The 14168-nt window shown below is 40.5% G+C and overlaps 1 protein-coding gene across 12 annotated transcripts in view; it reads right to left on the reverse strand.

Moving 5' to 3' along the window:
- dock9b (dedicator of cytokinesis 9b) overlaps positions 1-14168 on the reverse strand; it is a 78664-nt gene that overhangs the window by 49508 nt on the left and 14988 nt on the right. For 9 of the 12 annotated variants that reach the window (XM_044188315.1, XM_044188313.1, XM_044188308.1 and 6 more), the window contains exon 2: positions 6335-6451. In XM_044188315.1, the coding sequence (XP_044044250.1) occupies positions 6335-6451 (117 nt within the window). Of the gene's footprint in view, positions 1-6334; positions 6452-8701; positions 8987-14168 lie in introns of those variants that run through there. The other 3 variants (XM_044188317.1, XM_044188314.1, XM_044188307.1) reach the window with 1 other exon arrangement.

Consider the following 14168-nt stretch of genomic DNA (forward strand, 5'->3'; position numbering starts at 1 on the left):
TACCTTACAATATATGAAAATCTTGTTACAGATCTTGTTGCCCTCTACGTCGTATATGAACAAGATTTCATATACGACGTAGAGGGCAACAAGATCTGTAGTTTTTCCGCTGGCACTTATCAGTCTTGCTAACGCTAACGCAACCAGCAGCTATGTGTGAGAGGCACAAACTGGAGCTACGATTAGTAGCTAGTGCTCTGCTTTTTATACTTGGCGCAGCAGCTTTTTCCACAGTCGGGAGGGGGTCAACATATGTAATAGACATTTGAGTCTTGCCTATATCATCACGGTTAGGGAGGGGTGAGAGAATTTGGCTGCACCAAGCTTTCAAATCCGAGGAGACAGATAAAATCACCTGTAGTAACATCATATACCAAAGGGAATGTGTAGAGTGAAAAAAATTTAATTTAGTGTGTAGTTCCTCTGTAAGGGTTCTCCACACACTTGGAAATAAGGTAAATATTTGAAGCTTTGTTTGAAACATTGCACACTGGCACATTGACCCGTGTGCATGCGGGTTTTGTGACTGACGTTTTTCACTCATTTTCAAATTTATGGATAATAAATCTTCTCTAATCATACTATTAATAAGAAATGTTAAGATAGAAAGTAAATAAAAATCTATCAAGGTTAAGACCATTTTTTCAATTTCTGAGTGTTTGCACATAATTTTCCTGTCACAAATTTTGTCCAAAGCAATTTTACAGTATATAGAGTAAGAGTAGGGTTCATATGATGGTGAAAGTGTAGTGTAATTGGACAGATATAATTAACTCATGTGCACTGTATTGGGTATGTCAGCAATCAAATCTAGATTTGTGCTTGACAACTCCACCATACCACATTACAACCCACAAAGCGCATAAGTAACTCTGTGAACTTTATAAGGAAGAATAGCCCCATATTGTTTCAGATCAGTTTCAAACCAACCAAATGTTCACTGACAGAGCATCATCAGTCAACAAAGTTAAAAGTCTAACATAATAAGTAGAGATGAAAGGAGAGGGTACTTTTGTTCTTTTAAGTTGCTCCAAAAAAAAAAAAAAAAGTACTGCAGAGAATGTTCTGCAGCCTGTATTATTCCAGTCCTAATTCCTCCCTCTGATAGCCTTACTAGACGGCTACAGCCAGAGAGAGGAAAGCAAAGGTCCATAGCCAAGGAGCAAAAGGTGCCTCGAGGCATCAAGACTGTTGGGCTGGCAAGCCTTCCAAGCTATTGGACGCTATTGCTCCCACTTAGTGTTCTGCTTTTCTACTCAACTCACAAAGATGAGTAGGAAACAGTGGCACAATGACCTAGTTTTGTCATAAATCTCCTATTCTAGACTGGCAAGCATATGCAGTTAATGAACCTCTGCCCTAATTTGTCCAGCTCACTCTTGCAATAGCTATCCAAGACGTGTCAGTAGCCCAAGCCCCCTGAGCTCAGTTTATTCAGTCCTGTATAATCTATATGCAGATCAAATGTAATTCTTATAAGTAATTTAAATCAGTGGCACCAGTGATATACGTTAAAACATCTGCAGGGAGGAAAATATTGGTCATTCAGGGCGACAATGCAGTTGTTTAGCTACAATTTTTTTTTAACTGTTTAAGCTTTTGTTGTAGCTGTATAAAAGTAAAAATACCTTATTAAGGGAATAGTTCAACATTTTGTGAAATACGCTTATTGGCTTTCTTACCATGAGTTAGATGATCGATACCACTCTCATATATGTCCGATAAATATGAAGCTGGAGCCAGCGGGCCGTTAGCTTAGGTTCACCCTGCTTCCAGCCTTTATGCTAACCTAAACTAGTCGTCTCCTGGATTTAGCTTCACATTTAGTGTACAGACATGACAGTGGTATCGATCTTCTCATTAAGCTCTCCGCAAGAAAGATAATATTTCCAAAATGTCTATTGCTTTAAATTCATGAGTGTGTGAGCAGGATGAGATAAAACTACAGGGGCAAAGTTGCCCTACATTTGGTGATCATAAAAACTCAAGTGCAAACAGATAATGGCTGAATTTCAATTTGAACAGCCAATTAGCAGTATAACACAGTATGACACTCCAGTTGTACTCGCACAAACTTTAGAGCCTATTTCTCAGTCTGCACTTTTGCCAATTCACTGAAAACAAACCATTCATTTGACCAGTCACTCGTGAAAGAGTTTGACCAAAGCACACCGCTGTCAATCGCTGTCAATCAACTGTAACTGGCAGCCAATTAACAGCATTCCTTTCACAGTCATTAAAAAAGGGCTTTGATGGCTTCCACTGGACCAGAGGAGCATGTTCCCACAGACAGTGACACTGCAGAGCAGATAGGGTGATGCCAGGCAGGAATTAAATTCTCTAGCATTGCGCTATCTGGGCAGGGTGATTTAGGGATGGGAGGAGAGAACTGAGTCTTCTGATAGTCCTCTTTCTACTTTGAAAGATGAAAGAACCTGTAGTGTGACTGTTTTATCTGTGCATACATATGGTTACATGTGTGCAGGATAAAAAAAAAAAGACTCTGGATAAGCAAAAGAGAAATGTCAGTCTTACTTGACCACTATACCCTGTTAGGAATTCAAATCTTATAATTTGTTGGTTATGAAGTATATTGACAACATTTAGTCCAATATCAATATAGTCCAAGGATCTCTCCTGTTGTGCATGTAGGGGACGTTAATCCATAACTTAACACTTTACCTCCTTTTCCTTCCTTACTGTGCATGTGTGTGTATCCAGATGTGTGTGTATCTGTGCAGCATGTGCACATGCTAGACACATATGTCTGGCTGGCTCCCCCCTTCTCCTCTAAGCCCAGTGATGTAAAACGTATGGCAGGTTAGACAGATGGACGGACTGGGTCGGACACACACACACGCACACACACACACTCTCTCTCAAGAGTCCTGGGCAGTTACTAATGGCTGTGCTCTGCAGACAGCCTTGTAATGAAAACCATTCATCATCTACTGATTGTGAAATAGTCTGGAAGCAGACTGTACGTTGACGATTTCCTGTCACATACTTTGTTATTGCTATGAACTTAATTTCACAAGTGTGTCTCTTCTGTTCTCTTGTTTTGTTGCCTTAATTTGACTGTTACGGCATTGTCTGTATGATGACAACCAAATCAGACTGACAAAGGGAAGAGCTTATAAAACTGGTCACAAATACATAGTTTTTTTTAATAAATGCTCAGTAATTTCCTAAAACAGCTGGTCACTGTAGTTTTTTGCAAACATTACACAAACAGGAGGAAATAGTGCATTTGTTGGGGACTATTTCAGCGGTGGATGAATCCACATTTGGTGCTCTTATGAGTATTTACAAAAGCAGGATGGCGTATGTGGGATTGAGTCAAAATAAACTACAGTGTGTGTGTTCATGGTAATGAAGGAACATGTCACCCAGTGCAACGGTGTGACTCAATGATGTGTTTTTAATAGTTTTTGGACAACAATGGCGCTCTATGGCACAGAAGAATAAAATATATCAGGCTTTGGATACACACACAATACTTGTTAGTAGGATACATTCATGTTGGTTTGGGTCTGCACACAGGATTTGTTGACAATAAAAAAATATTGAATATGACCAGACTTATCCTTTAAATTCTGATTAATCAGAATATTTTTTCTTGAGGAATGACAAAAATTTGAGCATGAGCCTTGCCCTGTTTTCTCTTTCTCTCTCAAACTGGGAGTGGACCCCGCTGAGATCCATCTCAGCACTATGGTGATGTAATGTTGACACAGTCTTTGAGCTCCTTCAAGCAGCAGATCTATGTAGCGTGTAAACGTTTATAAGACTGTGAGCCAGCGACTTCATACAGTACATGTAGAAATCAAATTTATAACCCATTTCACACATAGGTTCACCAGGTAATATCATAATTTGCCCATTTCCTCATAATTAGCTGTGCTAAGCTGTTTCCTAAAGTCAAGCGTAAGTGCAAGAAATGTCTTAGCTATTAAAGACTTCAGCTCTGTGTAAATCAGTTGCCAGAAAACATTACCAGGTACAGTCATCCAGTCAAAAGCAATGAACTATGTGAACAGGAAGTCACTGTAGCATTACGAGATGTGACATAACTTCAAAAAATTATGGCCAAACTAAATGATATACTAAACTTAACAGCAAATCCTTTGTAAATGTAGGTATGCCTTTGTCTTAGTTTTATATACACACATGAAGAAATATGTGTTTCAGATATCAATGTAGTTTAGAATGAGTGGGAAATATCTGATTATGCTAACCTAACCAACATTAACTAACTTTGTTAGTAAAATGTTGTAATTTGCGGTATATTGTGTTATTTATGTGAAATGGAATTTAAAATGTTCCCAGTTTACATCATTGTTTAACAGCTTTTTATTTTTATTTTACACTTCAATCTAAACCAGTCATATATTAGCAAGCTAACATTAGCTTGGTCAGTTGGTTCCGTTAGCTACAGTTAGTCACCTCTAACTTTCACGGTCATCGTTCATTTTAAATACCAGTATAGCCGAACGCACAGCAGAGCTGTTGTCATTAACCTGGTTTTTAAAAACACTCCATGTGAGAGCATTTAAGACTGGTTCACACAACTACAGTCATCCACTTTCATCCATATCCCCTGTGAGCAGCTTCCATGGAAACTATCTGGGGCCCTTGGCTGACCCTTGTCCCCCTCATCATATTTGTTTGTCTCCCCTGGTAACACAAAATGGAGGTGAGACTATTGCAAAAAGGACTATTCTTCCTCCGTCTTAACTCTTGCCTCATGAATTTCTGCCATTCTGATGCTGTAGCCCTTTATAAAGTGTTTGACTATGAAAATTGCTGTATTACCAAGCACAGCTTCCTTTAACCATTCCCAGCCTTCAAACCTGCAACTTCGAGGTTACAAGCCCACTTCTCCAAAAACAAATCCACTGTCAGTACAGTATATCATCCTTCTGTTCAGAGCATTCCAGGAGTTATATTTTGATTAAGTGCTGCTGTCTTTACTTTATCTCATCATGCCTCACCCACTTCTGCTGCTGTTACTGGTTTTCTACATTTCCCAGAATTCCTTAAACAATCTGCTGAGAACAGGTGTTGTTTTAAGCTGTTCGTGTGGGTGGGGAGAGCAATGGCAACAATAGAGAGAGCAGAGATATAGCAAAAACAGTGAGTTTCCCAGTGGTGGAAAGTAACTAAGTACATTTACTCAAGTACTGCACTTGAGTACAATTTTGAAGTACTTGTACAATACTTGAGTATTTCCATTTTATGCTACTTACGTTTATACTCTATACTATATAGAAGTTGTACTTTTTATTCCACTCCATTTATCTGGCAGCTTTATTTACTAGTTACTTTGCAGGTTAAAGGGAAACCACCGATTTTACACATCAAAGTCTGTAGCTGCTCTTACTAGCATAACACACCCGAATCTCCGACCAAACTGTCGGCGATTGAGTTGCATTGTGGGTAATGTAGGCACTACGTTTTCACAAGGAAGAAGAATGCATGAAATAAGAAAGATGATATCTTTACTTCTGTTGCATCGACTGTTCTGTAAACCGTTCATTGTGAATACGACAATGTTATAGGAGTGCAATGCTAAATCGGTGGAGCACTTTCACTTTACATACAAAACAGATGGGCCATATACTGATCCACTGGTTGGCTGTTCGATCCCCAGCTCCTCCAGTCCCCATGTGTCCTTGGGCAAGACACTGAACCCCAAATTGAGCTTTTAATTGCTTTACAAAATGGCAGAAAGTCAATAGCAATAATCAAGTGTAATTGCTAGTTCAAGTGGCCTGCTCCTTTCCAGCTGAAAAGATATAAAGCTGCTATAGAACAACACGACTACTTGTATGTGAAAGAGGTTCCTCATACAAACACGAGTCCAAAAGAATGCTCTGTACCTTCTGGATGGATAAATAGGCAACATGTTTGTTAACATGTTCTCCATATCAACTTAAAAGGTGATAATACATCTTTACATCCTTACATCTGTATCTGTAACAAAAGAGTTTCCCCTCGGGGATCAATAAAGTATTGCTGATTCTGATTTACAGCTTGTTTCCGCTGATTTTAAGTGTCCAAAAAATCATTTGACACGGGTTTATGTAGTTTTACTGTGTTCAAATTGACATTTCAATGTGGACATCAAACTCTTATAAAATAATCTAAAACATATTATTGTAAGTAGCATCATTTTCTACATGTAAACAGTGGTTTCACATTTCTGCATTAGCCTTAATTAATACCAGATTCAAGCTCACTGCTCTGCGACCGAGTTTGACCTATGAGAGGGGAAAAGCTAAAGCAAAAATTTACCTAGAGGGCTCAATAAATAACTCTCTCCACGCCTTACCTGGAAGTCGTCCGTGGGGAACTGTAGCATGTCCCGCAGAACATCACTGATGATCTGGGTCTTCCTCTGTAGAAGCACATTCTCATAGTCCAGAGGCTCTATGATCTTCGGCTTTACCTAAAAGAGCAGATTACAGCAGTGGATCAACAAGTGGCAACATGTTGCAAGGCAGACTACCTGCAGCTTGTTTTTGTTCTGTCCAGTTGTCTTTGCTTCTCTATAAATATGTGTGGTCATTTAGTTCATTTTCATCCAGAGACATTTTTTTGACCAATAACTGTACAATTAATAAGGGTATCAGTGTGAGGGTTGTGAGATGAGTTACAGAGGGAGATGTGGGATATTCACGCTGTCTGGACAACAATTTGCTATTGTCCTTTTACAGAGTTACTGGTTGACAGCTACACCAGCAGGAACTGGCACAGAGACAGACATGAATGTGGGTTAACAGAAGAGGAGATGCTAGATGAGAGAAGCGAGGGATGGATGGATGGACGCATGAGCGAGAGTCTGTGTGTGCCATTGTACCAGTCACTGTGTCATGAGCTCACGTTCAAAACCCTGAACTAGATAAGTAAACAGTGGTCATTGCAGCTCTACAAATCTCTCTTTTGAGAATTTCCAGTGCTCACATACAGATATACAGTCCAAACAGGATTTTTCATTTTATAGCAAATCCTTATGCTACATTATAACAGAAAGGGCTTTGTAAGAATTGACAGTAGGTAAGATAGTGGAGCCTATTTCATGATCTAGCAGAGATTAAACTCCCCTGGCACTGCAGACGTCAGCTCTAACATTCCACAGAAAATACCCAAGGGATTCCTCCAGTATGTCCTCCCTCAACAAGCCTGACGGTGACATTAGAAAACAGATCTCCACATATGACACACACGTGTGGCTGCGTCTCCATATTAAGATTCTAAGGAAGTAAACAAAGCTTTGATCTATTTAAAGCTGAACTAAGACATATTTAAAATTTTGGGAAAGTTTAACAGTTATTTGGTCATAAAGCAAAGCATTAGACAAATTTATATTTTGACTTGATGATTGTGTTGGATGAAAAGGGAAATTTCAGTCTGGACCAAAGTAGAGGACTGAACAATGAACTGACTGACCGACAATGCCATCCAATCCCTAAAATGAGTATACTGAGTGCAGTTTGCTAACTGATACTGGAACTTTACAGGATTACTTAGTATGTGAAGTTAAAATTCATCAGTTCTCTCACGTGCAAAGTTGCCTATACTGCAGCTTTACCTAAAAAAAACAAACAGAAAAATTGGAAGAAAAACAGCCAGTCAAATATTACCTATCTCTCTGTATGTTTAAAAACTGCTATAGCTCTCTGGTGTGAATGTGGCCGCTAGGCGTGGCTGTGATCCAGATTATTTGGATTAGCCTCTTGGTCTAGTTCCAATGAACACATAACAAACTGAGGCCAATTAAACAGACGTCTGACCATAGATTTACATTTTGATTCGTCCAACCAATCCTACTGATGATGTAATGAAAATATCCCTCCATATCTCGCAGCCCTTTGGATGTATAAGATCATCTGATAAGCAGAAAATCGTCGGTCCTGATTTCCAGCTGGATAGTTGCCATTCAGACAGAAGATAACAACAAGCAGCTGTGAACTGTGACTTGTCATTAGAGAGACAGTTATGAGTTTAACTTAAATTCTGATGAAGATGTAGCTGTTATTATGCTCTGTGAGGTCAAATATTGCCAGTTGTCAGTTTAATAATACTCTTACCTAACTAGTGTAATACGATTTATAATGTTGTTTTGCTGATCAAAAAGAATCCAAAGGTAAATTGTAGGGAAACTATTTTTCTAGCATTTAGAAATAGTAGTAAAGTGGCAAATTCTTTGGTTTCCAAATGCCAGTCCAAATATGGAAATATCTACATCTTTCAAAAAAACTAAGTTATCTCATTGCACTTATCTGATAGAGTTGGTCTAGACCGTACTCTTTATAATATTATTTATTATATCACAGAACAAACTAGTTAACCTACATCTTTATCACTGCACCAGCTTTGCAGCCAACTTGTCAAACCTGACTCTGACACAAAGAAACAGTTAATGAACAAAGGGAGCCACAAGTGCTCCATTTCCTAAAAAAAGATCAACATTGAACCCCCCGGAGAGGTGTACCCTGAAGCTGCTATTTCCCATTTCCGTCTAACCCTTTTAAAATATCTTCAAAGCTGATCTTAAAAGGGAATGTAAGAGATAAAAAACTTGGGTTAAACAATCAGATCACATTGGTTCCTTTTAGCAAGCAACTCCCAGAATGAGAGTGGAGTTTAGAAAACCTTCTACTACTTCTATGTAAAAGATGGCATAGTACACACTTACCGCTGCCACCTGTGACCCAGCCTCCACCTCTGCCTCAATCTCAGCCAGGCTCTTGTACTGCTGAGGAGACTCTATCACCATCTCCCTTTTGGGGGCTTTGCCAGCCCGGCCCTGCATGGTGGTCAATCTTGCCTGATCGTAGCCTGTATTCAGGTGTAAAACTCACTGCACACACACTGCCATGGCACAAAGTTGCCTGCAGTGTGTGAAGGCTGAGAGCGCTTTGCCGACGTCCAGTGAGATTCCCTCTGTACTCAATCACAATGGAACAGCCTCCCGCTCCCTCTCTCCCGCTCTGTCTCTCATCAGAAGGGTAGGGCCCCTCCCACCCTCACAGCCGTGCAGCTGTGAGAGTGTGTGTGGATATGTGTGTGTGATTGTGTGTACAGTATGTGATTTGTGTGAGGAGGAGAAATCTACCACTCCCCCACTAAAAACTTATAAGAGGCCCAGAGATCGTGCCGTCATGTGCCTGCTCCACCTGCCTAGTGTGTGTGTGTGTGTGTGTGTGTGTGTGTGTGTGTACGAGGCACCACTGAAATACTTACTGGGGACCCAGTAGGTACAAGAGAAGAAGTTCAGGGAATAAGGGGATAACAAATATATGTTTTAGGGGGGAAGCACTTTTTTAATTACCCTGTACATATGAATTTAAATAATAACAGTGTACATACAGGGGACATGTCATAAAAAAGGTCCCAACTATGTGTGGCTCTTTTGCTAAGTAGAAAAAAACTTAAACTTTAATATATATGATTTTTTTTTGCAGTGGCCACTATTACAACCGTTAAATGTGACCAACTCACTAACATTTTACCCCAGGCTTATTCAGCTTTATCCGGACTTCCAACCACGGATCTTCAAGCGAACAAATAAATGTACATTCTACTTACTGTTTACACTTTGTCATTCATTTCAGCATTGAGATGGAAATATACTGTTTTCTGTTTAATAGCAGCTATTGTTGTGATTATTGTGTAATTATACTGGAATAAGTACATATTGCATAGTACATAATGCTACATATTACAGCATGCATACCCAATATATACTTTTCAATTACCTTGAAAAAGGGGCGAACAAAGAACCGCTTTATTTTACAGCCTGCATACTCTGTAACTACATGAAAATTAGAGCAAAACTGTGTAGCATAGTGTAATGTTACTAAAACACCCATTACCTGCTCCTTATTAATTATTTATGATCTGATGATATGACGGGATATAAAGTATGGCCTAGAGTCCTCTCTAACATCAGTTTTGATTGTCACGTGGATCCTACATTGGCTCAAAAAAACTGCATTACTGTTGAGATTACTAAAAATAACTGTCACCAGTCACAGTTAGACACTCAATCTGTGTTGATAAAGTTCTACTCCCCACTGGTGTTTTGCTCTGCTTTGAACTGTTCCTACGCCGTATCCGCTGCAGCAGGCACCCACAGCAGGGTCAGTTAAAACACACTTCCCCCTTATCCGGCTCTTAGACACAACACACACACTCACACACACACACACACACACACACACACACACACACACTCCTGCTGCTTCAGGAACAGTTTGACTTGCCCCTTGTTTCTCTATCCAGTCAGCGTTCTCTCCGAGGAGATTCACTCATCTTTGATCTTTACGCAACGAAGGCGCCTCGGCTCAGCTGTTTTCTATCGGAGAGAGTGTTTCAGAATGATGACATTTAGTGAAGTCAAGTTTTCAGTGTGGAATTACTGTGGGTAAATTTATGCAAATCCTGCATTTTGGAGGGGGTTTTTCTCTCTTATGCTGTGATACACACAACTCCCAAACCACACCGATGTTTACAAGCCACCGAATCTTTCTGACTCAACAAGCGCGATTAATAACTCCTCTAATTATATCTATGGAAGAGAAGTTGGGGCTCTCTTGTGCACATAGAATGAGAGGGGGAGAGGTTGGATGTCAGAGAGAGGGTATGACATGCCACGGGTCAGGATGACTTCAAAGGCCGCCGTCTCTCCGTTGCAGTTTCATCGCCTTCGCCCCTAACAAAATTTAGCACAAAGGTGGGCAAGTGTGTGTGTGCATATGAGAGAGTTTCACTTTTCATACAGCGGGGTTCTCTGATGTGTGAGGCACTGTGCATAATTAGCATAACTTGTTTCAACTGTACTCACTTCAAAGGGACTTGCTGAAATGTACCATTCAGAGAAATAACTTTTGAAAACACAGGAAACTGCACAGAGGCTGTAAAATAAGGTTGTTCCACTTATCCAACAGGGCCACAGGAATAACCATCATGAATGGAGCAGCATTAGTACCATAACTAATACAAGTGTGCAGGGATGCCACTGATGATTACTGTAATTATCAATTAATATGTCAATGAACCATTTAGTCTATGAAATGTCAGAAAAAAGCAATTACAATTTCCCAGAGTTCAAGGTGATCTCTTCAAAAAACAGTCCATCAACCGACAAAATTCAATTTATGATATAAAACAGAGTAAAGGAGAAACTCCTCACATTTGAGATGCTGGAATCACTGATTTTTTCATAGCCTTGATAGCAACGTGCCTCTAGGGATGGCAATGACAATCGTTCCGCCACTTTCGTCCAGACTGAAATATGTCAAGAACCACCAGATGGATTGCCATGATATTTTGGACAGACATTAACGGTGCCCAGAGGATGAAGCCTACCAACTTTGGTAATCCTCTGATTTTCCCTCTAGTGCTACCATGAGATTGATTGTGTGTTGATAGCTAGCTAGCTAGATAGCTAGACAGAGAGATAGCTAGATAGCTAGATAGATAGATAGATAGATAGATAGATAGATAGATAGATAGATAGATAGATAGATAGATAGATAGATAGATAGATAGATAGATAGATAGAATCTGTAACCAGTTACTCAACACACCTTTTTAGACTAATAAAAACATCAAACAAACAGGGGGATGACCTTCAAACTAAAGTCAATTTATTAAATGGGAATTCTCCTCCTGGTTCTTTCCATTCCAAAACCATCTCTAACAAGTCATGAGTCATTCCTATCAATGGAAGTACCTTAACATACAGCAACATAAATCAAGCAACTGGCCACAAAACTCTGATAGAAAACATCTAAGAGCTTCTTCCTGTACCCTTGAAGTGAAGTGAAGTATATAAAGCACATCTAATGCAGGTTTCTGACTTGACTTTCCTCTGGCCTCAGTCTGTAATGGCCTGCTGACTGTACTGCGTCCCCATCGTCCTGCGGAGGCCTCAGTGACAGCGTCACCAGCTCAGCGTGATAATCAGCCTCTTGTCAAAGACTTTGGCTGCACTGAGGTCATCCCGCTTCATTCACCCACATCTCTGGCGCACTCTCACGCCATCACGCTTCCTGGAGCTATCGCTGGTACCATGCCAGCAATACCACGAGGATGTGTGCATGATGGGTGATTGGGGTGCAAATTAGTTTCCAAGGCCATCTGCGTAAGAGCTTGACGTAAAAAAAAAAAAAAAAAAGGTTGTCCAAGAGAGAGTGAAGGAGGAGGAGGTGAAGAAGGACGCCGTCCATTTGTTTTTACACAGCTTGAACCCATTAGGACATGCGAGCCTTCCACACCCTTCCCAAGAGGCATGTGCGCAAACACACACACACACACACACACACACACACACACATAGAGCGTCACACAAGTCTCTGAAGAATTGCATAAGAGCAGGTTGACGTAATGTTTGGGAGCCGACCATCGCTACAGACGCCCTGGAGAGAGAAAGTGTGAGGGTGTTGCCTGAAAAGAAGTGAAACTTCCTGTTCAGACTGATCCCCTCAACACACACATAATACATACACATGTAGTAATCACATGCAAGTTAGCTCCCTAACCTAAAACCCACTCATCTGTCACAAGCCATTGTCTATCACACCAAGTAAAATTGCAGAATCCTTTAATCAAAGAATGAAAGAGCAGCTCTGTGTCTGTCTTGTGGTCAACATTATATTATTGTGGCTCCAGGTAGTACAGGGGGAAAACATGTGGGACAAGTTAAATATGACACGAGAGAGGGGAGTTCCCTTAGTCTCTATGATGTCAGAGCTCTCAGGGGCGCCGAGAGATCAGCTCAAGACTGTACAGCAACAGGAACTGAAGCGCAGAAAGTCCCTGCATGGGATTAGTCCATAGGAACTCCGAGAGGGCCTGTATGAGAAACCAACCTAATGATGATGCAGTGTGGGATGAGAGAGCACATTAATTAGCGGCGATTGTAAACTGTAAGAGCAGTGTTTTCTGCTTACTCACCAAACTTCATTCATAAAGCCTAGTTTCATTTCCTGTTGATGTACAAATGCACTCACGTAGTGAACGCACTTATTTGAGATGTTTTATAAATCAAGTGGGTAAATTCAGCATGGATGATTGCCAACAAAACAACGCTTAACGTCAACGAAAAGGCAATCTATTGTAAAGGTAGACAGAGTAGCGAAGGGACAGTCGAGGAGAGAGAGAGACGCAAACAGCTGTTTCAGCGCGCCTCCCCCTGCTTCTCTGTTTGGGTAGTGGAACACAACATGACAGACAGGCTGAGGGATAACAGAGCAGGAGGGTTTCCTTCTGTCTCACAAAAAAATCTTCTTAATAGTCGTCTTAATCGTCTTAATAGTCTAACCTGTAATATTTCTCTCCCATAGACTGTCAAAAATACGGAACAAACCGTTAGATGAATAATAACGACACATTATGAGATTGTGTGTTCCTCACTTTGTTGAATGGAACTGCATGGCTCATAAAATCCCATTTGAGCCAGTTGTGGTGAAGGAGGGTGGGATGGAAAACATGATGGACAGGGGGTGCGTGCTCTAATTGAGGTTTGGAAAACACTATCCTAGGTTAGTCCACTGTTGTGTGGGGCAAGGGAGAGAGACGGGCAGGAAATTAGCCTGAGATATTAACAAACAAAATCACAGAGAGGATGTAGTGGTAAAATAAAAGGTAGGTAAACTATAAATGTCTGCTGGCTAAACTGTCCAGTGTTAGGTAGGCCTAGAGGTAACCCGATGTTGCATTTGAAAAATGTGGGGTAAACTGCGTTTGTGTGTGTTTACCTTCCACTACATCCCAAATAATAAAATCAACAGGGCTAATGCAAAATATTAATAGCCACGTTACATTTAAAAGAGCCACTCTTTGATTTGGCTTCTTCACGAGTGTCCCATCTCCACAGCCGAATCCTATCCGATCGCAAATTGGTTCAGCATTTCAGCGACATTACAATCCTACTTTTAGCTAATTTAAAGTTTGGCTGGAGTCAGTGTTCATTCAACATACGCTAGCCTGTCTTTTCCTATGTTCTATTTTCAGTCCATGGTCACAGTTAGGCTAAATGGCATGTTTCTCACCTTTGTAAACACTCAGACTCCTGTGGGGATTGACAGACTGTGATTGACAGCCAAAGCATGCTGTGGCAAATGACCAGCGATGACTGAACCAACTCAAAGGCAGGC

The sequence above is a fragment of the Siniperca chuatsi genome, linkage group LG24 (assembly GCF_020085105.1).
Source record: "Siniperca chuatsi isolate FFG_IHB_CAS linkage group LG24, ASM2008510v1, whole genome shotgun sequence".
NCBI lineage: Eukaryota > Metazoa > Chordata > Actinopteri > Centrarchiformes > Sinipercidae > Siniperca > Siniperca chuatsi.